Consider the following 22,423-nt stretch of genomic DNA (forward strand, 5'->3'; position numbering starts at 1 on the left):
TTCAGGCACCATTCTGCTGCAGCCCAGGTGGCTCTCAAACTTCCCAGGGTAAGGACCATAAAGGGCAGTGAGGTGGGGAAATAAAGGCAAGATGCAGAAAACTGTGATCAGGTGGAGCCCTCTCTCCTGATGGGAAGAAAGGATTCACTCAAGCAGCCTAACCTGTGTATTTATACATTTGGCAGTTAGTGTCACATGACACCCCATTTGCTAGCAGTCTGCATGCAGGCAACCTAAGGCAGTGGTGTTCTGTGGACCGCAGCAGCTTCTTTATATGGTTTGCCTCAGGAGCTCCTTGCTCTTGAGATCAGCCTTGCTCCAGCCCTGAATGTATGATCCAACTCCAGCTTTAGCCACTCCCAGCACATTCTGTATAGACTTGTGTTATCTATGTGCAGGGGCCATGCTAACCCTCTCTGCAGCATGCCAATGTTAGTACTTACTGCCAAAACCAGCATGAGTTGTGTCATCTTTGTAAAATAATATACTGAATAATCAGATTATCAACAAAAATCTACTTTTTTTTTTTGATGCCAGGGATTCAACTCACAACCTTGCCGCTTGCCAGACAGGTGCTGTGCCTCTGGGCTTTATCCTCAGCCCCTTCATTTCTATATAAATATATAAACAGGATATTTAAAATTTTGAAAAAACAATGCTCTGAAAGCTAGCTTAAATGCTTACACACTCTTCTTCCTCACATTTATCAGATGAGATCGGGCGCGTTCGGGGTGGTATGGCCGTAGACTCCTCACATTTATCAAGTTAACAATGTACTTTAATTTAACCAACTAATTTCACAGGGCCGCCATGATACACATCTCCCAAGTACCTTTCAACCTTTCCTGATCTAATTAAAATTCTTGCTTCATGGCTAACCACACACTATCTTTGTTCCGTTTCCACGTGCATTCGCAGTTCTTGCTGGATCTCCTCTTTCATCTGCTTATCTGCAGCAGGAATCAAGAGCCATAGGAGCTTAGCATTTGTCTTTAACTTCACATATCAAGTTTCTAAATGTAACTGACAGACATCTCCTGTTTAAAAATAAAAAATGGCTGGGCATGGTGGCCCACACCTGTAATCCCAACACTCAGGATGCTGAGGCATAAGGATGGCTTCAAGTTCAAGGCCAGCCGGGGCTACAAAGTTAGTTCAAGGGCAACCTGAAATGCAGAGTGACACCCTGTCTCAAAAAGAAAAAAAAAAAAAAAAAAAATGGCCCTACACCTTGAACAGCAAACAACACTTTTACTGAGACCCCCCCCTCACCATGAGCCATCCTTGGTAATGTCCATTTTATAGACATTAAATGTTCACCCTTGGTCACAGGCAAGAAATTTCATATCAGCAGAAGTTATTATACTTTTATTTTCTATCTTACAAATTTTTACTTTTCCTTTAAAAGCTATAATTGCTGATGTTTTCCTTAGATATGTGTTTCATATCCAAAAATGGGGAAGAATTTAGCCATTGATTAAAAAAAAACCACATACAGACACATACAAACCAAGCTTAACGACAAATAATTTCCCACTGTTACATTATTGTTATGAAACTCCAAGATGCTTTTTCTTCCAGATGCTTTCTTTCAATGGCCAATGTAGCCAACAGTTTTATATTTACAAAACAATGTCTCTATTTCATTCATAAATTCTCCGAGGCTCCTGTAGCACTATACCACCTTCTGTCATGGCATTTTGTAGGCGTTTTATCTGGTTTTAAAGATCAGGGGAAAAAAAAAAAAAAAAGAAAGAAAAGATTAAGTCAGCAAACAAGAAAGTTAAAAATAAATCAATTCACTTTCCAAGAGAAAATGAAACAAACAAATGATCTGCTCTTGCTGACCTCCCAGGCTACACTGGTTTTTTTCAGAAAGTGATCTCAAAAATGACCTAGGTAAGAAAAAGGGAATTGACAAACACTCTGCAGTGTTTTAAAATATGTGACCAGGATGCCAGCATGGGAACAGGAAGTGCAACAGCTGACGTTGTGGGCTATCAGGCACCCTGAACTTGAAATCCACCACACACTGACTCTGTTTTACTTATGTATAGAATGGGAATACTAGTCCCTCCTCTATGTGTTGCTGTGAGAATTAAATGAAATAATGCTGTCATAGGGTCTAACTAGGGTCTAACAAATAGAAATCACTTGGAAACTATCATGTAGGTATTTCATATTAAGAATTAACAAAGTACCTTTTATGTATTTTAAAACTTATTTTACAGTGTGCACATGGAACCCATGGTCTCACGTATGCTATGTAAGTGCTCTTCCACCAAGCTGTACCCACAGATTTCCGATGCCCTTTAACCTTTGAGTACATGAAAACAAAAATACCGAGTCTGCAGCGGCTTCCCAAGGGGTTGGCTGGTACACCATGAAGTTGACTCCTGCCTCTAAGCATCGCTGTGCCAGCACCCGTCCTATAGTCTCACAGGCTACCACGTTTCTGGTACTGTAAAGGTGCTTTTTAATTGCCCATTCACGAGTAGATGCTGACACCACAACGCGGCCATTCCAGTGCTCAACAAGGGCTTCTACATGATGCTGAGTCCTTATAACTCGCAACCTAAATAGGATGAGAAGAGAATAAAATCCTAAAACAATCTATCCATCCTAAAGTTAAACTAAAACACAGGAACAAATGCCTAAATATTTTCCAAAATGTCAAAGTTGAGTGTATTTTACTTGGGATTATAAGACTATCTTCAATAAGAATAAACCAAATATTTCAGTTAACTTCAAGTATCAGAGACACTTGGTATTTTCTGAAAGGCTGAGTTTTACTTACTTACATACACACTTCAAAGAAGTTAGAGGCAGAGCTAAACTACTGTGTGCCAGATATATATATACTTTATGCTTTTATTTCCCAGTGAGCACTAAAATAAAGATTTCAATGTAAAAACTGAAATTACAGGAATACAAGGAAATATGTTTTTTTAAAAATAACCTCAAAGTAAGTAAGTCTATTTAAGTGACCCAAACATGTCATGTAGCTTTTATACAAGATAGATACAATTTTCTGCATGATAGGAAAATAAGACATAAAGTCAAAAGACAAGCAATGAAGCTCTAGGTATACCTTGGGCTTGCTTGGTATGAACAAGGCCCAAGTTTAATCCCCAAAACTACCAAAAAAAGAAGAAAAAAAAGGGCAAGCAATGATAAAAGAAAAAGTATGTTAAACATATATATTTCAGAGGGTTAATTTCCACACTACATAAAATACCTCTACCATCAATAAGGAAATGACCAATAACTTAAAGAGAGTAGGTAAAGGATTTGGCTTTTTGAGAAAGGGTTTCACTATGCCAGTGCAGGCTGGCCTTGAAGTCACTACATAGCCCAGGCACACCTGGAACTTTCGACAGTCTCCTGCTTCAGCTTTCTAAGTGCTAGGATTACAGGTATATACCACCACATTCCACAGAGAATTTGAACAGTGTTCACAGGAAAGGAAAATATTAACTTATACATTCATGAAAATATACCTGCTGTCAGTAATAAAATGCACTGTCCAAGCAACTTGTTGCAACACTATAAAAGATAATCATCAGCAGGGAGCCAGTTAACTAGAAATATTCACAAAATTATATTCTACAGTAGGACTTTATGGCAATAGCTATTCACCAAACACTTACAATGCCGTCATGCTTGTTTTAATTGTTTAAAGGTTATATCTCGGGTTTCTAAACAATCTCATTTTTCCACTTTACACTGCAGAAACAGAGCAAAGTAAAGTACACTGGGTGACAATACAACTACTCAGTAATGCAATTAGGAGTTAAGGCCCAAAGTCTGGCTCCAGAGCCAATGCTCTTAACCACAAAGGATCTTCAAGTGAATGCCTGGAGGAGACAGGGCTGGGAAAAGGACATTGCAGAATGATGCTTATGATGTGGTAAGATTTATAATTTTAAAAATATATTTATGATTTTTTATGTGTGTTTCTAGAGAGATACACAAGAAACTTATATTCCACTTGGGGTTTTATAACATATGTAAACACACTTGACCCTCTATGTGTGGATGCCATATCCTTGGATTCAACCCATGACAGATAGAAAATACTTGGGAGGGGGCTGGGGATTTAGCTCAGCGGCATAAGCGCCTGCCTTGCAAGCAGGCAGTCGTGAGTTCGATCCCTGGTACTGATAAAACGGAAAAAGACAAAAAAAAAAGAAAAGAAAAGAAAATACTTGGGAGAAAAACTGCATTTTTGCTGAACATGTATAATTTTTTGTTACTGTTCCCTAAACAGTATAGTATAATAACTACTTACAAGGCATTTATATTGCATTAGGTGGTTTATTTTTGTTTTTAGTTTTTTGACACAGGATCTCACTTCATAGTACAGGCTGCTTGAACTCACTTGTAGCCCAGGATGGCCTGGAACTTGCAGCAATCCGTCTGTCTCAGCCTCCCAAATACTAGAATTACAGATGTGTACCATCATCTCCACTTTGTATCAGGTATTATAAGTAGTCTAAAGATATTTGGAGTTTTGTTGTTGTTGTTTTGAGACAGGGTTTCACTATGCAGTTCAGGCTGGCCTTGAACTCACTTTGTAGCCCAGACTGGCCTCAAACTTACAGTGTTTCTTTTGCCTTAATTTTCTGAGTTCTGGGATTAACAGGAATACAGTACCATGGCAAGATAGTTTTAAGTCACAGGAAAATATGCATAAATTACATGCAAGTGCTATGCTATGTTATATAAAGTACTAGAGCAATCACAGATTTTGACACCTTCTGGAGTCTTGGAGCCAATTCATCATGGATACCAAGTGACAACTCTTTGACTGTTTTCCCCCATTTTTAGGGTTATTTGTTTGGGGCTAGGGGCAAAACCCAGGACCTTGTACATATACATACTATCACTAAGCCTCATTTCCTACCTCTGCATTTTTAAAAATTAAACCCAAGGCCGGGGGTTTAGCTTAGCAGCGTAAGTGCCTGCTTGGCAAACATGAGGTTGTGAGTTCAATCCCTGACATGAAAAAATACATAAATAAATAAACCCAAATTAAATACTCAAATTAGAAGATCTTCACAAAGATTAATAACACAAAATAAAAAAAGCACTAGGGGCCAGGGATTTAGCTCAGTGGCATAAGCGCCTGCCTTGCAAGCAGGCAGTCTTGAGTTCGATCCCCCGTACCAATAAAAAGGAAAAAGACAAAAAAAAAAAAAAAAAAAAAAAGCACTAGGTTTCAATGTGAGTTTTCCTGGTGGCTCTGGTTTAAAAAAAAAAATCATGCCTTTTATTTACTATCTTTTTGAGACAGGGTTTCACTACACAGCTCAGGATGGCCTTGAATTCACTTTGTAGCCCAGGTTAGCCCAGTTCTTCTGTCTCAGCCTCCTGAGTGCTGCAATTACAGGCATGTGCCACCACATGCAGTAAAAATCACTCTCCTAAAGGAAGAGTTTTTTGCAAAGGGCCAAATAGTAAACATTTTAAGCTTTTCAGGCCATAGTCTGTATATACTGATCAACTTAGTCACTGTACTGCTAAACAAATGTAAGTAAGAAAATCTCCTTTGGGGAGACCAAAATTTGAATTTTATCTAAACTTTAAGTGTCACAAAATATTGTTTTTCAACTTTTTTTTCTAAAAAATGTAAAACTAAGGCCAGGGATACAGCTCAGCAACACAGTGCCTGCCTGGCAAGTGTAAGTCCTGAGTTCAACTTCCAGTATGGGGTAGGAGGTATAAAAATAAATGAGTAAGGTGGCACATGTCCACCATCCCAGCCCTCTAGGAGACTCAGGGATTCATAAGTTCCAGTTGAGTTTGGCCAACCTGGCAATTAACAAGATCCTGTCTCAGAAAAAAAAAAATGAAAATAATTTTTTGCTTACAAGCCAACATCAACCTACACGCCAGTTTTTGGATTCTTATCTTAAACAATATATTCAATTAAGGGGTAAGCCTCAGAATCTCTAAGGTCATTTTCCACTACTAATACTCCTAAATTTTGCTGGCAAGCACAAGGTCCTGAGTTCAATTCCCAGCACCAAAAAAGTAAATAAATAAATATCCCTAAATTTCCTGCTAGTATGGCAGATAGGGCAGGAAAAGCTATGTCTATAGGTATTTAAATGATCCAAGTATTTAGTCTCAGTAATAAGCTCAGTGTTTCAAAAGAATTTTAGACTTAAGTTGCAGAATATTTCAAGTCAACTGTTTATTCTTTTTTCAACTCCTCCCTATAAACTTTTAAGTAAAATGTATTGCAGCAATTGTAATGTATTATTATTATTTCTATTCCACTTTCCATTATGAAAGTATTAAGACTCTTTGTGATAAATATGACATAATTTTATTTTGTACTTTCTGCATCTAGCACAATAACTAGCAAGAATATTGGGTGATTTGTGCAGGATAGTGCACACCGATAATTCCAGCACTCAGGAGGCTGAACCAGGAAGATACCCACAAGTTCAAGGCCTGCTTGGACTACATGGTGAGATCCTGCCTCGAAAAAACAAAAAACAAACAAACAAACAAAAAGGATAGGCCCTATGTTGGCTAAACAATTTCTAATCTGCCTTTACTACTTTATATAATCCTTAACATGCTACTTTAACAAATCTCCATCAAGGAAATAAGCAGCAGATGAATACTTTCACTATGCTATACCACAGGATAATAATTTAGTGGCCTTCTCTATCATCATATAAAATGTGTTTGAATCTTAGTTTTGGAACTTACTAATCATGTGTCCCTTAGCCTCAATTCCTCTTCTAAAAAATGGTGACAACTGTTATACCTGCTTCAGAATAAGGTTTAAGGATTAAATGACAAAATACATTTAAAGCAACTAGCATATTTTGTGGCAAAAATAAAATTCCAACCTAGTATAGTTCTTGGCAAATATGAAGTTATTAATAAACAACCATCTGATCCTCAGGTTCATAAGCGTGATTGGGTGTTCATGCTCTATGCATGACATGTGCCTCCTTTGAACCTTGTTACGACCTCAGTACATTACCCATCTGACGTGAAAAAAAGAAAAAAAGAAACCACCGTCTTGGGGTTAGACACAAAGCTCAATGGTAGAGCACTTGTCTATCATGCACAAGGGCCTTGGTTCCATCCCCAGGATTGCTAAATCAACAAAAATATCTCAAGTCCCTAAGAATCAAGTCACAGTGGTCTTCCTTTTTCTATTCCCTACTTTTAAAATTTTGTTTTCCCAAAGCAGCTAAAATGAGCTTCCAACCCAGATCACTCAGACACAAACCTTAAATCCTCATAGTTAACAGGCAGTAAAAACAAGTCTCGGCTGCTGACCTTACTTTGCAAAGCTCATGACCCAATTCCTACCTGCACCTCTGTTTCCATTTCACATTACTCAATCTTGGCCCTTAGGAATCCTACTACACTGACCCATCAGTTTCTCACTCTAAGTTCATTGCCATTGTCTTGAAACAGAACGCTTTTTCTAGTAGATTACTTGGCTTCTTCCTATCTTTCTGATAGCAGCTTTTTAAAAGTCACTTTTTTTGGTACTGAGGATCGAACTCATGACCTCATGCTAGCCAGGCTGGCGCTTCTGTCACTGAACTGTATCCAAAAAGTCACCTTTTAAAAGTCCTACAAGGCTTAGTAGACAGCCAGTTTCCTACTCTGGCATTATCTTCTAAATTTTCTCCAGCACACTATTAATTTGTTCCTCTCCATCTGCTAGCCTCACCTCTGCACATCATGTGTCAACTTCCTGTGTGAGAGAAGCCTAAGCAACCTGGCACAGTCCCTGAATGAACTGGAGAAACAGTCTACAAGATGCTGTGTGCACTGCTGTCAATCACTAAGAGAGTTGGAATTACCTGTGCCAGAATTCGCGGGAGGGCCACACTGTCCCCCAACCCCGCTCCTTCCTGGCTACACCTAAGAGCTCCAGATTCCGGGGATTTCGGTTGGTGAACTCTGGGGCAACAGCTTCATTTTCCACAGTTTCTGTTTTGGGCTTCACCGCTGACTTGGAGCTGGTTGAAAAAGCTGCGAACCGACACCCTAAGAAATGGAAACGACCACATGGATCTTAAGAGGAAAAAAAAAAAGACGAATACAGATAGAATATAAACTTGCTCTAACTATTCCCGTCCCCAAGCTTCCAGGCTTTGAAAGGAGGGCGAAATGTACGTTGTCATCACAGACCCTACTACGTAACGTTCTGCTGCAGTCATCTCAAAGCTGCTAACACGTTTACTTTCCCCTACGTTGAATACAAAACAGTTTCCAAGAGTCAGGCATGGGAGCGCACACCCACAATTCCAGCACACTGAGAGGCTGAGGCAGGAAAATGGCAGGTTCAAGCCAGCATGGGCGACTTAAAAGAGATCTAGTCTCAAAACAAAAAGGGGTAAGCGGCTGGAGATGTAGCTCAATGCAAAGATTCTCGGTTCAATCTAACTACAAACAAAATAGACTGCAAAATTCACTTACTGTGCAGGCACTGGGGAGTACGCTGAGATGTGAAGTCAGATAAATAACCCGGATTTCTGCAAATTGGCAATTTCCAGAGCCGTGATAAAAACGCCATCGCTGAGAGAATGGCGGACGAAAGAACGGCAAGCCTGCCTTCTTTTCCTAACTGTAGACAGAACAATTAACCAGCCTCGGCCATATTAAATCAGGGAAGAGAGGACACAAACTGCCAAAAAAGACGAAAGTCACACTTTCTGGAGCCGAGTGGCTACAGGAGCAATCCGTCATTCTGGCCCCGCCAATCACCGCTTACGTAAAGACGCACCCAGGCACAGAGCCAACCAACCGCTCTCCTAGAGACACTCCCGGAAGGTCGCTGTTTGGGAAACGGTGTTGGTTCGAGTCTAGCCACTTAAGACCCTACTGCGTCCTTTCAGCATTGTTTGGGTCCTCTAGTCTCACAGCCTCACATTAAACAACACGTAAGGAAAAAGATCTAAACCAGAACAGTTGTTTACAATGAACTAAAAACTTGCCTATACTCCCCAGCGAAAGCATTCCCTGGTCCAGCCATGTGTAGACCCTCGAGTCCTAAAACAAAGCACAGCCGATCTGTTCCACCCTGCCTGAACAAGGACTTAAAATGACACATTACACGTTGAAACTAATTCTACCCATAAACGACTTTTTCTAGAAAACACGAGAAAGTTTAACAGCGCAGGCGCAAAATCGCCTGAGGCGAGAATTCAAGTATTTCCTGCTGCCCGTGGTTCCCTCTTTCGCGCCCTTCTCCTCTGGTCTCTAATTGGATGTATATTTTGAGCCGCCCATTTTTATGGTTCCTCCTTTCCAGCAGTCTCCCTTCTCCTCCTTCCCGCCGTGCCTCGCGGCCAGGCCCGGAAGAAGGAAGTGGAACACGCTATTTCCCAGCAGCCCCTGGGGTGCTGTTCTGATCGCTCCACGTTGTCACAGCTCTCGGTGCTGCTGCGCGGCTCGTGGGCGGAGGTAGTAATTGTCAGCCTTCCGAGTCAGATTGGACGCGAACTACACAGGGAAGATGGAGGGACCTTTGTCCGTGTTCGGGGACCGCAGCACGGGGGAAGCGATCCGCTCCCAGAACGGTAAGGAGGGCTAGACCTGTATCAGTTTCTCTTAGGCTGCTGGCCTCGCACCTTAACGTCTCACATCCGAAAGGCCCTTAACAAAGTTCCGTTCAGACGCCGTCTTATTCCGCGGTCATGGCACCCACCCCGCCGCACCCGTGGGTGCAGTGCGTCTAGAGCGCCTGCCCGGAGTAGAGCGGCTGCTCGGGCCGGTACTGACACTGCGCGTCCCGGCGGGAAAGCGCAGCTCGGCCAGGACACGTGCCAGCCACGCCCACAGATTGCAACCATTCCCCGCCCCCAGCATCCTTCCCAATTTTCAGATTTCTTCCTAGGACCCTCAGCCAGAAAAGTTTTGAGTTCGCCTACACAATTATCTCATGGGCAAACGCCTAATTCACTGACATGCACTGCTCCTTTCCACTTATGTACGGTGCATGTCGGGTGCTTCGATGCTCACTCATCCGGTTTTAGTGCACAATCTACTGTGAATAACGTTTTAAAGTGAAATGAGTTAAAGAAATGCTAGATTCACTATTAGTATGAGTGAGACCTTTTCATCCTAGAAAACACTAACATTTCCTGATACCTGTCGCAGTTAATTTTTTTTGATAAAGGCCTTTTTTCCTCTTGAATTTTAAGTAACGTTTAGCACCTTCACTTTAAGACTATTAGATTTTTCAGGTTAAAAAATGAAGTTGTGTAAAGTTCAAGGCCAGCGTAGGCAGCAACTTAAAAAAAGACACTGTCTCAAAGTTAAAGTAAGGGCTGAGTATGTTACTCCGTGATACATACCTTGTCTGTGAAGCAAGGAAACTCAGGTCCTATTCGCAGGACAAAAAACAAAAACCAAAACCTGCCTGGAGTGTGAGGGAAAGGTTGATATCACTGTTTCCCCTCCAAAGCAGAGTATAAAATTGTAACTAGCGATTGATTCCTTTCATATTTTATGCAGCAGTAAACTCTTTCAAATAATTCATGTGTTTGTCAGATATGCTCCAAGTGAAATTTGCTACCATCCTTTGATAGACTTCTAGCAGGTGACTTTTTTTTTTTAAATAAAAAGGACACATTTACACAGTTTTGGAAACTTCAGAGCTGTTGGATGTTTTTTAGTTCTTTAGGCTGAAATAAATGGTTGCTCTTTCGAACAGTGAGGTTTTCTAATGTTATTTCTTTTCTATTTTTCCACCGATGATCTGCAGTTATGGCCGCAGCTTCTATTGCAAATATCGTAAAAAGTTCTCTTGGCCCAGTTGGCTTGGATAAAATGTTGGTAGACGATATTGGTGTAAGTACATTTAACTATCATGTTGTTAACTGTTTTTGCTCAGTAAATTACTTGTTTTTCTGAGTCATTGTAGTGGGACATAATACGTTAAAGTTGAATGTGCATCATAGTGAGGCTGTATTGATTTAGGGGGCATCTTGTTCCCAAAGGTGATTGATGTGACTACTGTGTACTGCATACTTTCTAGGATGTAACCATTACGAATGATGGTGCCACCATCCTGAAGTTACTGGAGGTAGAACATCCTGCAGCCAAAGTTCTTTGTGAGCTGGCTGATCTGCAAGATAAAGAAGTTGGAGATGGAACTACCTCAGTGGTAGGTGGGCCAGTGGCTAAAGAATTGTTTTATCAGGGAATAATTATGAGTCAGTCATTTACTCTCGGTCTGAAATAAGTTGGGCAGCATTGTGAGAAAAAAAATACTACTGTTTAGCAGGTAAAAATTCAGAAAGAAACTGAAAAATTATGATTATAGTTTGCATACTTTTAGCAAGAAACTAATTTGAAATTAAATAATATCTTCCTCATTTCAAATGTTGGATTTCAAGAATTTGGAGGCTTAACATCTCACTGACAATATTCATACATCAGAGAAGTGCTTTTTTATAGTTTCTAAAGTTTTCCTTTTTGTACCACCATCTAAGATTGAGACATTTCTAAAAACTTGTACTTAATTACGCTAAAGGAGAAAAATGTTGCTAGCTTTTTAAAGGGTATTTTTATATTTTAAATGTTGAAAAGCAATCTCAGGGACTCAGAATTGGAGTATGACAAAAAAGAATATAAGAAAGGATTTCGCCACCATGATATGATATACATAGGTACAGATATTACGTTCAAAAGAAGGTAAAAGAATTTTTTAAAGTTATACAATTATTTCTTAGTAATCCTTATAAGGATTTTTAAGTTAAACTAAAACCTAAAATAGTAGAGATCACACCAATAGAATATAGCTTCTCTTGAGTACATAGTTTCTGTTGGTAATAGATGTGATCTGGTGTATTGTAGAACTAGTCACAGCATTTGTTTGACTTCTGATTTTCTCCATTGATGCAGACTCTTTAGTGCTATTTTTAATACTCTGTTCCTCTTTTCCTCACCGTCACACTTTTGTTAATAATGCCGACTCACATAGGTGTTGTGTTCTTATGCACACATTGTATGTGTTGAGTGTTAGGCATATTTAGATCTGTGAATGTTTTCTCAACAGGTTATCATTGCAGCAGAACTTCTGAAAAATGCAGATGAACTAGTCAAACAGAAAATTCATCCCACATCAGTTATTAGTGGCTATCAGCTTGCTTGCAAGTAAGATAGTTTGTGTGTAAACCAAATTTTATTGGCGGTAATATATATGTGAACGGTCTGGGTCTTAATGTCTTCATTAATGATGTCCTTTTAAACTTGAAAGCTTGTGTTTTAAAACTCATGTGGTAACATGTAAGGTAAAAAAACATTGGCCAGTATTATCTTTCCCATTTGACTACCACATTTTCTCCTGTGATAGACTTTAGTGGCTATGCTTATGGGAGAGATGAAAGTTGCCATGATCTGAAGAGGGAGGGCTTTTCAGTGCCCTCCTCCTATATGGAATGGCTGAACAGAAGACCATTTCCTAGAGGGTTTTGACATGATGTGCAGTGTGATAGAGCCAACAGGTTTCAATAGCAAACTTGTATTTTTCTCTCCACACTTTCAACAGGGAAGCAGTGCGCTATATCAGTGAAAACCTCATTATTAACACAGATGAACTTGGAAGAGATTGCCTGATTAATGCTGCTAGAACTTCCATGTCTTCCAAGATTATTGGAATGTATCCTTAAAAATTCCAGTGAAGTTTTTTTTTTTGGTCTTTTTCCTTTTTATTGGTACCGGGAATCGAACTCACGACTGCCTGCTTGCAAGGCAGGCGTCCAGTGAAGTTTAAAGTCTTCTTAATGGAAAAGGTCCTGGGGGTTGGACCCAATTTGAGTTCTTCTTAAAATATCAATTTATTGCAAATTGAAAATTATGTTAGAGATAAGTAGTGGCATACTGAATTGCTTATTGCCTTCCCTGCATTTCTAGGCTGAAACAGGAAGGTAAATAGCCTGTGTGGATGGTGATAATAACTAGTTATTATCACAAACAGTGATAATAGTAGCACAAACAGTGCTTCTTTTCTTGGGTGAATAAGATTGCTGAAAGAAAGTCCTTTTGACTTGCCCTCGCTCTTCATGTGTACCCTCTGTTCGAAGTCTTGTTATCCTTAATTGTTGGTACAGAAATGGTGATTTCTTTTCCAATATGGTAGTGGATGCTGTCCTTGCTGTTAAATACACTGATGCCAGGGGCCAGTCTCGCTATCCAGTCAAATCTGTTAATATTCTGAAAGCCCATGGGAAAAGTCAGACAGAAAGCATGCTCATTAATGGATATGCTCTCAACTGTGTGGTGGGATCTCAGGGTAAGTCTGGGATTTTGTCACAGAGTGAAATTATGACAGTTGAAGCCAACTCTTTTTGTACTTCCCATGCAGTACTTCTTTTTGTAACTTGAGCATACATAAAATGTTAGGATGAGTGTACTGAAAGAGATTGTGTCCTCATAGTGCCATTAAGTTCTTCCAGGATTTAATGCACTAAAGTTACAATCTGAATGTGTGTGGTTGTGTATCCTGTAATATATTTATTATATGATGTGATTTAAAAGAACTTGATGTTTTATTTCTTACAGGCATGCCCAAGAGAATAGTTAATGCAAAAATTGCTTGCCTTGATTTCAGCCTGCAGAAAACAAAAATGAAGCTTGGTGTACAGGTGGTTATTACAGACCCCGAGAAACTGGACCAAATTAGACAGAGGTATGTTGAGATTTTTACTTTTAAAAGAGAGTGTTGCTTAATTATATATACTTGTGTTGGATCAGCTGACAAGAAACCAAAACAATGTGTGGTGTATTTCATACATAACAAATTATCAAAACCACTGATTTTGTGGTTTATAGAAATGAAGGTTTTGTTTTTATTGTGGGTTTTTGGTGATTTGTTTGCTTGTTTTTTGATAGTGTCTTGCTAAGTCATCCAGTCTGGGCTCAAAGCTCAAATTTGTGATCCTCCTGTGTCAGCTTCCCAAAGTGCTGGGGGTGCTGATATGACTACCTGCCATACCAAGAAAAAGTGAGCTTGTAAGTGCTTTTGGAGGACTTTTAACTTTTTATTCAAGTCAAACTGTTTTACATAAGCTCCAGAAAGATTAGAAAATATGGTAATATTTTAAGTGGGATTTGTAGTGATGTAACATATGAAAATGTGCGTTTTTATGGAATTTTGGTCTACTGAGTCTTAAAATTCACTATAAAAAAAGCCATGATGAACTTGTTTCCTCATAGAAGCAGTATAGAACTCAGTAGTTTAGAATTGACTATGCTTTGTTTAGGGATTTTAGGTGCTGGTATTCGTTCACTGGCATACAGGAGAGTTGTTTTTGAACATAGTTTGACTGCTCAAGAAATTTTGGCTCCCCACTTCCACTTGGCCCACATCATTCCAACAGTTTTATTTTTAGGCTGAGCATAGTGGTATATGCCTATAATCCCAGCACTCAGGAGGCTGAGGAGGGAGGATCACTCAAGAGTGCAAGGCCAGCCTGAAATACATAGCAAGAGCCTGTCTCCAAAAAATACAATGAAACAGCGATCCAGTACTTTTATATGACATGATGTATATGTTTATGGGGTGTGCTGTGGCTTTTCAATATATGTATGTAGTGTGTGATGATCAGGCCAAGGTTATTGGTATATATGTCCCCGCTGACATTTACCATTTCTTTGTGTTGGGATCATTTGCAATCCTCTCTACCTCATTTTTTGAAATTATCAGTTGTTGACCTTGTCATCATACTATGCTGTTAAGCACTTGAAATTATTCCTCCTAATCTTAGCACTCTACCTTTTAGCCTTTCTCCCTCTTTACCCCTCACACAAGTACAAACCTCCCCTAAGCTCTGATCACCACTAATGTATTCTCTGCTTCAAGGTATTTTGTTTTTTGACCTTTCTTCATTAGTTTGAACACACAGCTGAATTAAACAAGGATGTTTTGCTGTGATTTAGGAGTGGTCTTTTAACCATCAGCATACACATACTTTAACCTCTTTCTTTCAAAGACCAATGCTACAGTAATGTTTCCATAGTCTTGTTTGTTGGTTGGGTTTTGTCCTAGCACCTCGCTTCATTGATCTTTCTCAATGATACCTAACCGTTCTCATGAGCCCACTTCAGGTTCTTCTATCCCTAAGTAAAGGGCCTGTTCTCCTACATGCCACTCTACTTGCTCCCTGTCCCTCTATATTTCTGGGGGTGGGCATAACATAAGAGTGACTTACGCAGAACTGTTTACTGGTTCTTCACTTGTTATCTGCTCATTACCTGTTTGCTCCTGTGGAGGGCAGGTGTTAGAGTATGTAGACTTCTTAGACTTTTGAACAGGCCTTTGTTGCTTCTGCCTTAAACCACTTTTAGGGGAGGGCTGGCTCGGTCATGTTGACTTTCCTGTGTTCTCTGGGCTGTCATCTCATAATACTTCCCCTGGAATAGCTCATTTATCCCCATGAGTTCAGATATTTATGTTACAAATTCCCAAATGTGTTCCCGATTCTAAACACATACATTTATCAATAACTGAATCTTTTTAGGCATCCTAAAATCAGTATTCTAAAATTAACTTGAAATATTCCAAGTCCACTTTGGCTTTTTAGTAATGGGGACTCCTCCACAAGGCAACAGACTAAGAAATGAGTTTAATTCTTTTCTGCCTAATAGAATAAGTCCTCAATTTAGGAATAGTCAAGTTACGAACTTTCATAACTATGCTGTATAAGACTGACTTTGTCAGATACAAATGAATGCAGAACATTCTTCCAGAACAGTACTCATTTGTAAATCCTGGACTTTACCCTGTTTCTTCCAAACTCTTGAAGACCATTTGATTTTTATGCCTCCAAATTAAATGCAGCAATTTCATTTCTCTTGCCTAGACGATTGCAGAGGTAGCCAAACTAGTCAGTCACAGAGAAATTTTCTTTCTGCCTCAGTCTGAACTTTTCAGTGATACAGATCAGCTCGCTGCAGTCCACATATGATAAGTTTATCACCAGTGATCTAAACTGTGCTCTGTTTACTTTCCCGTTATGTGTTTATACAAATGTATTGTAGCTCTGGAAATAGAGAAAATGATTCTCTTCAGTTTGTAGCCCCAGTCTGCCAGTCCCTGGCATGATACTAGCTCATAGGCAGGGGAAAGTAGAAGTAAGCTGTAAAATATCTGGATGTGGTGAAGCGTGAGTTTAATCCTAGCTACATGGAAGTGTGCGGCAGGAGGATCATGTGAGTGAAGGGGTTTACAACCAGCCATGGGCAACGTAGTGTGGACCCAACATAAAATAGGATGACTAGTGTAGCAGATACACAAAATAGAAGTACATTTATTTATTATTATGCTTGAATATTATGTACTGTGACAATGTGAGCTATAATTGTATACAGTAGAAGCACAGGAATTATATCTGTATCCTAATCACTGCAGACATACAAGTAATGTATGGCACCGTGATGTTAGGTAGCTCTCACATAGTTAGAATTTTAGGGGTTCATTATCTTTTGAACCACTGTTCTGTATTTGGTCCATCTTTTAAAAAAATGTCATGAGTGTGGCACATGACTGCACCTAAAAAACTTGAGTGGTCTCATCTACTCACATGGCTTCAATATAATGTTTTGAATCTGTCTTTCCTGCACTTTACTGGTCATTTCCCTGATGAACCTTACCATGTCCTACCATCTTCAACAAAGTATCAAAGGCTATATTGTCCCAGTGTATACACCTGGTTTCCCAGCCTACCCCCAAACTGTATTTTACTCTAAAAGTCACTGTACCTCCCCATTACCTAAGTCATAAACTTTGACTGGTTTTAGCCTGTGCCTAGGTCATCCTTAACAATATTCTTGTCTCTTATTAATATCTCTTGTCTTGTGTCTTACATCTTTCCAGTATGTTTTACATATCATCAGGAAATCCTTTTGAACAAACAGACTGAATAATGCCTGTTATGCTAAAAAAAATTACCAACTGTTTTAGCCAACTAGGCACATTCATACGGACTACAAGTTTTTTATCTTCTGTTCCCCTGCAATTTGAACTCTGCATCCCTTAACATATGGTCCTGCCTAGTGGGCTGGATTTGTGCCTCTCCTCCTTGGCAGATGGCGTCTCTGCATGCCACTGTGATAGAATTGACCCTAGAGGTGTGATTGGTCATTTTTCCAACTAGATTTGGGCAGCAGTCTTTTTAGTGTTTTCACATAACACTTGTTGATTAAGAACTCAAATTGGAGTTTGGATTTTTTGGGGGTTTTTTTTGGTTTTTTTTTGTTTTTTTGGTCTTTTTCATTTTTATTGGTACCAGGGATCGAACTCACGACCGCCTGCTTGCAAGGCAGGTGCTTATGCTGCTGAGCTAAATCCCCAGCCCTCAAATTGGAGTTTGGAGAGCAAAGTGATACTTTCTCATTGCTTAAAATTTGTCATAAATTGGACTATTAAATTTAGGTTTTAAATTGGGGAAAAACGGTTGATAGAATTTAATTGGCAGCTATTTCATGGAAAATGCCTAAAGGAAGTTATAATTGCATTATTAAAAGGCAGAGAGGGTAACTGAGTTATTAAAATACTTATTTTACAGAGAATCAGATATCACAAAGGAGAGAATTCAGAAGATCCTGGCAACTGGTGCCAATGTTATCCTAACCACCGGTGGGATTGATGACATGTGTCTCAAGTATTTCGTGGAGGCAGGAGCTATGGCAGTTCGAAGAGTCTTGAAAAGGGATCTTAAACGCATTGCTAAAGCTTCTGGAGGTACGTCTTCTGCCAGGTCTTGGGTAAAATGCTTCATGTTAATATGTATGATCGTCTTTGGGGGAAAGCCATAAACCTGAGATCTATAGTGCAACACTTTTGCCATGGGTGTTGTGGCCCATGATTGTAATCCCAGCCATTAGGAGGCTGAGGCGGCAGGAGCACCACAATTCAAAGCCAACCTAAACATAGGCCCAGTCTCAAAAAGCAAAAAAATTAAAAACTTTTAAAGATGTTTCTCAGAATAAAACATGATGGTAAGATCATTACGAGAACAAAGAATGGTGGTATACACCTGTGATCTCAGCACTCAGGAGGCTGAGGTAGGAGGATTACAGTGAGTTTGAGGCCAGCCTGGGCTACATAGTGAGTTCAAGGACAACTTGAACTGAATAAGCAAGGCCCACTACCAAAAAAGCAAAACCTAACAGAAAATCATCATGAGACTATTTCCTAATGGTGTAACTCTCTTAATAGCAACTATTCTGTCAACGTTGGCCAATTTGGAAGGTGAAGAAACTTTTGAAGCTACAATGTTGGGACAAGCAGAAGAGGTGGTACAGGAGAGAATCTGTGATGATGAGCTGATCTTAATCAAAAAGTAAGAGCCGTTTGTGAATCCTAAGGCCATGCTGATTTTGTTGTGAAGGACGAATACATTTCCTTCCCATTTATTTGCTGCTGTAGTCTGTCAGTGACATGAGCGGTTATACGCGTGGGATACAGTAGTGTTGGGCCATTGTACACTGAGATGAAGTGGCTACGTCATCTCTTCTGCATGGTCTGGACATGTTTGGTCAAGGATGTCAGGGTCCTGTGTAAGCAGAAGTTAACCGGGGCCCTCGCAATGAATGACTGAGAATTTCAGGTTTTTTCTCTTCACAGTACTAAGGCTCGTACATCTGCATCAGTTATCTTACGTGGGGCCAATGATTTCATGTGTGATGAGATGGAGCGCTCTTTACACGACGCCCTTTGTGTGGTGAAGAGAGTTCTGGAGTCCAAATCTGTGGTTCCCGGAGGAGGTGCTGTGGAAGCCGCCCTCTCCATATACCTTGAAAACTACGCCACCAGCATGGTAAGAGTGACTTCTGAGGGCTGGGAGCTTAGCTTGCACCTGATCAGTGTGCCTTGTCTGAAACCTTAGCTGCCGCTGAGTTCTTCTTCCCAAATTTTTTGAAGAGACACCAAACTGTCTTTCTCCTCAGGGGTCTCGGGAGCAGCTTGCCATTGCGGAGTTTGCAAGATCTCTTCTTGTCATTCCCAACACGCTGGCGGTGAATGCTGCTCAAGACTCCACAGATCTGGTTGCAAAGTTAAGGGCTTTTCATAATGAGGCTCAGGTTAACCCAGAGCGTAAAAATCTAAAATGGTGAGCATACAGTTTCTTTGTCTTTTTCTTGTCATCTACTTATCATGATAAATTGTACTTTTAAAAAAATCCCTTTCTATACATTGGGAACATGACTTTTGAAATGGTGGTCAATGGGGATGGGGGAGTGTCAGCAAATATCAATCAGAGACTTGTCAGAAGATTTAAACATTACAAGAGGTTTATTGTTTGGTCAGTTGCAGGTTATCCAATGGGCAGTGACTGCTTAACTCTGGTCCCTAACCTGCTTCTCTGGTTAGAGTCATAGTACTTGTAGGAAAGTCAGATTTAAGGATGAGCACATTTATTTTCAGGCTCTTCCCTTAGAGAGTCAGGCATGGCTTCAGCAACTCCTGAGGAATATCTTTTTAAGTGATTTGACCCTTGTGAGAACATCATGCGGTATATTTAAATAAACCAAGACAGCTGTGATACCACTAGGCAAAATGTTGTCATAGGACACAGGACTACACATTAAGTGATCTTGGAATTGGGGTTTTCCGTTTGTTTTGTTCATTTGTTGCTTTGTTTTGTCTTGAGATAATCTCACAATGTAGTTTAGCCTGGGCTTGAACTCACTGTGAAGCCTAGGTTGACTTTGAACTTGTGGTTATCCTACTGCCTCAGCCTCCCAAGTGCTAGAATTAGCAGTCTGTGTCAGCATGCTGGGTTTGGAATTAGGGTTCTTTGCTACCGTCTCAAGGCTTTTGATGGTACTCAGTCCTGCCCTTATCAATCATAACTACTGTATCTTTAATTTTGTAGTGCACTTTTGTAGTACATAGAGTTAAATCCATTGTGGAGTGAAGGTAACACATCCGAATGAACTACTTAGTCTTATTATTGGGAGTAGGGGGAATTAATGGACTGCTTAATCAGTTTCTAAGAGATCGTTTACCCAGGTTTTTTCTTTAATTGCAGGATTGGTCTTGATTTGATCAACGGTAAACCGAGAGACAACAAGCAAGCAGGTGTGTTTGAACCAACCATAGTGAAAGTCAAGAGCTTGAAATTTGCAACAGAAGCTGCAATTACCATTCTTCGAATCGATGATCTGATTAAATTACACCCAGAAAGTAAAGATGATAAACATGGGGGTTATGAAGATGCTGTACATTCTGGAGCCCTTGATGACTGATGTGATCTCCCTTTAATTTATATTAATTTTAGGTGCAATGTCTTGTGTCCTGAATATTACACATTAAAGTACAACAAGCTAACAGTTTTCGTTTGTGTGAAGTAGGAGATGAGTTTATTCCTAGTTTTGGTCCTGATTTCACAGTATATTACTACTTAGTACTTCATTAATTAAAAGAAAAAATGAGATTTAATTTTAGACATAATGTGGTTTTTGTCCAGCTGTTCATACTCTGTGAACACATTGCTGTTCCCATTCCACCTAAATGCACAGGGCCACAGGCCACGCCTTCCACCCGTTCTCTCCAGTGTGTGTAACAGGGTCATAAGAGTCCAACGGCTGGGTGCTCCTAGAGGATGACTTTTCTTTAGTGTCCTAAAGGTAAAAGATTTTTCTCCTTGTCATCCTTCTCCTCTTCTTCATATGGACTGAAACTTCAAACTGAGCTATTTATTACCTTTCCTTAATTTAGGGTGTTATTTTGTCTCAGCAAAGACAAATATTCAAGACTTATCCATTGAGAAACATTTTCTCTTAATGACATTAATTCCATCCAGCAGGTTAAGAATATTCCCTGAAAGGTACCTTAAAGTATAACAGTTAAAATGTTAAGTACATGCACCTGCTCACTAGGGTGAACATGAACATTGTGTACTGTAGCATATACTAATTAAATAATAGCAGCCTGGGATATAGCTCAGCCGCATAAGCTGCTGCCTGGCAAGTGTTGTAGGGTCCTGAGTTAAGTTCCCAGTACCAAGAAAAAAACAAAGCACATGAAGCTGGATATGGTGCACACTTTAATCCCAGCACTTAGGAGGCAGGTGGGTTGTCATGAGTTTAGACCAGCCTCAGCTACAGGATGAGTTTAAGGCCAGCCTGAACTGCATAGTGAAATTGTGCCTCAAAAAGGTTTTTTTAAAAAAGCAGGTAAAACCTGATAAGAATAACAGCCAGGGATGGTGACCCACGCATGTAACCCTAGCACGCAGTTTCCACAGGTTCGAGGCTAACCCGTGGCATGTAGTTCAGAGACACTCTTGACTACATAGGTCCTCTCAACACCCTGCGCCTCCAAAAACCTGGAATGGAAAGGTGGTCTGAGCAGGGGTTTAATGACAGTTCAGCACAGAATGACTGGTCATTGGGCTGTCTCATGGTCATCAGCAGACCCAGGGTATGTGAAGGCTCTGGGTGCATGGGAGCATGATGAAAGTCTCAATCTGAGTTCTGGAAAGCCCTCTGCAGGGTGTTAGATGAAAAACCGACGGAGCCAGGACATTAGTCCAGGAAGAAAGAACAACATATGCACGGACCCTGAGGCCAGAGGTCCAGGAGCTAAAAGGATGTGCTGTGGAAGTGTTCCATTTGAGCTGCTATGCCGGGGTGCTGGAAAGTCAGGCACCCTGGTCATGAAGGTCATGATATAACCAGGTACAGCAACAATAGAATAGCTGCAGTGTTTTTGTTCTCTTGTTTTTTTAAGACAAAGTCACTATTTCAGGCTGAGCTTGAACTTACTATATAACTGATCTTGAACTTGCAGTGATCTTCCTGCCCTCAGGCTCCCGAGTGCTGAGATTACTGGTGTGTATCACCATGAGCAGCTTGGCTGTTAATGATTACATTACTGCAAGTCTCAGTGAAAAAGTGCTTCTTTCTGTCCTTGTTCCCATTTTAGGGGTGAAGGAACAAAGGCACAGCAATTATGTGACTTCCTCCAGTGCTGGCTGCCAGGTTTCCCTCACTCTAGAGGTCCTTGTGGTATCTCTGTGTCACTAGTTCTTAGACTTCTGGGAACATCAGAGACATCTGCTGGAATACCATGCCACAAATGGAAATCTGCAGAGCCTCACAGAGGAACTCCTGAGAGGAACCAGACCTTCCAGAACTTAGTGCAGGGCCACCTTGGGGACCCATGCTAATGTCCTCAGCACCGCTGTGGATCTAGTGCATGAGACTCATGCCTTCCGTCTCAACAGATAGCTAGGTTGGGATGACTGGTTAGGGGAATCTAGTTTTGTAGGGTTTTTTTTACTAATGTATTTAATTTTTGAGACAGGGTCTTACTCTACAATTCAGGCTATCCTTGAACTCACTTTGTAGTTCAGGCTGGCCTCACGCTTGCAGTAATCCTGCCTCAGCCTCCTGAGTGCTGAAATTAGAGACGTGTCACCAT

At 40.3% G+C, this 22,423-nt stretch overlaps 2 protein-coding genes and 3 non-coding genes across 6 annotated transcripts; 4 read left to right on the forward strand and 1 right to left on the reverse strand.

Annotated features, from left to right (window-relative positions):
- Positions 1-1,353: 1,353 nt before the first annotated feature.
- On the reverse strand, positions 1,354-8,725 carry Mrpl18 (mitochondrial ribosomal protein L18). 2 transcript variants are annotated; one of them, XM_005002174.4, is made up of 4 exons: positions 8,464-8,725; positions 7,845-8,058; positions 2,344-2,575; positions 1,354-1,715 (listed from the first exon to the last, which is right to left on the reverse strand). In XM_005002174.4, exons 1-4 carry the CDS (start codon positions 8,558-8,560, stop codon positions 1,644-1,646), a joined length of 615 nt encoding a protein of 204 aa, XP_005002231.1. In that variant the 5' UTR covers positions 8,561-8,725; the 3' UTR covers positions 1,354-1,643. The 2 variants fall into 2 exon arrangements, with proteins under 2 accessions (XP_005002231.1, XP_005002232.1); XM_005002175.4 differs by having other exon boundaries at positions 7,845-8,031; positions 8,464-8,693.
- LOC111755802 (small nucleolar RNA U13) lies at positions 6,918-7,016 on the forward strand. The gene has a single exon (XR_002790356.1). It is a non-coding gene; the product is annotated as a small nucleolar RNA U13 (small nucleolar RNA).
- Positions 8,726-9,355: 630 nt separating the features above from the next.
- LOC100713821 (T-complex protein 1 subunit alpha) lies at positions 9,356-20,326 on the forward strand. The gene is made up of 12 exons (XM_003466333.5): positions 9,356-9,566; positions 10,754-10,839; positions 11,027-11,155; positions 12,050-12,147; positions 12,542-12,652; positions 13,104-13,285; positions 13,555-13,681; positions 17,559-17,734; positions 18,212-18,335; positions 18,620-18,812; positions 18,943-19,106; positions 20,028-20,326. The coding sequence occupies exons 1-12, from the start codon at positions 9,503-9,505 to the stop codon at positions 20,242-20,244; spliced, it is 1,671 nt and encodes a 556-aa protein (XP_003466381.1). The 5' UTR covers positions 9,356-9,502; the 3' UTR covers positions 20,245-20,326.
- On the forward strand, positions 12,311-12,449 carry LOC111755800 (small nucleolar RNA SNORA29). The gene has a single exon (XR_002790354.1). It is a non-coding gene; the product is annotated as a small nucleolar RNA SNORA29 (small nucleolar RNA).
- LOC111755795 (small nucleolar RNA SNORA20) lies at positions 18,398-18,527 on the forward strand. The gene has a single exon (XR_002790349.2). It is a non-coding gene; the product is annotated as a small nucleolar RNA SNORA20 (small nucleolar RNA).
- Positions 20,327-22,423: the final 2,097 nt, after the last annotated feature.

The sequence above is a fragment of the Cavia porcellus genome, unplaced genomic scaffold (assembly GCF_034190915.1).
Source record: "Cavia porcellus strain 051 isolate PalLab524CR breed Dunkin Hartley unplaced genomic scaffold, mCavPor4.1 scaffold_22, whole genome shotgun sequence".
Lineage (NCBI taxonomy): Eukaryota > Metazoa > Chordata > Mammalia > Rodentia > Caviidae > Cavia > Cavia porcellus.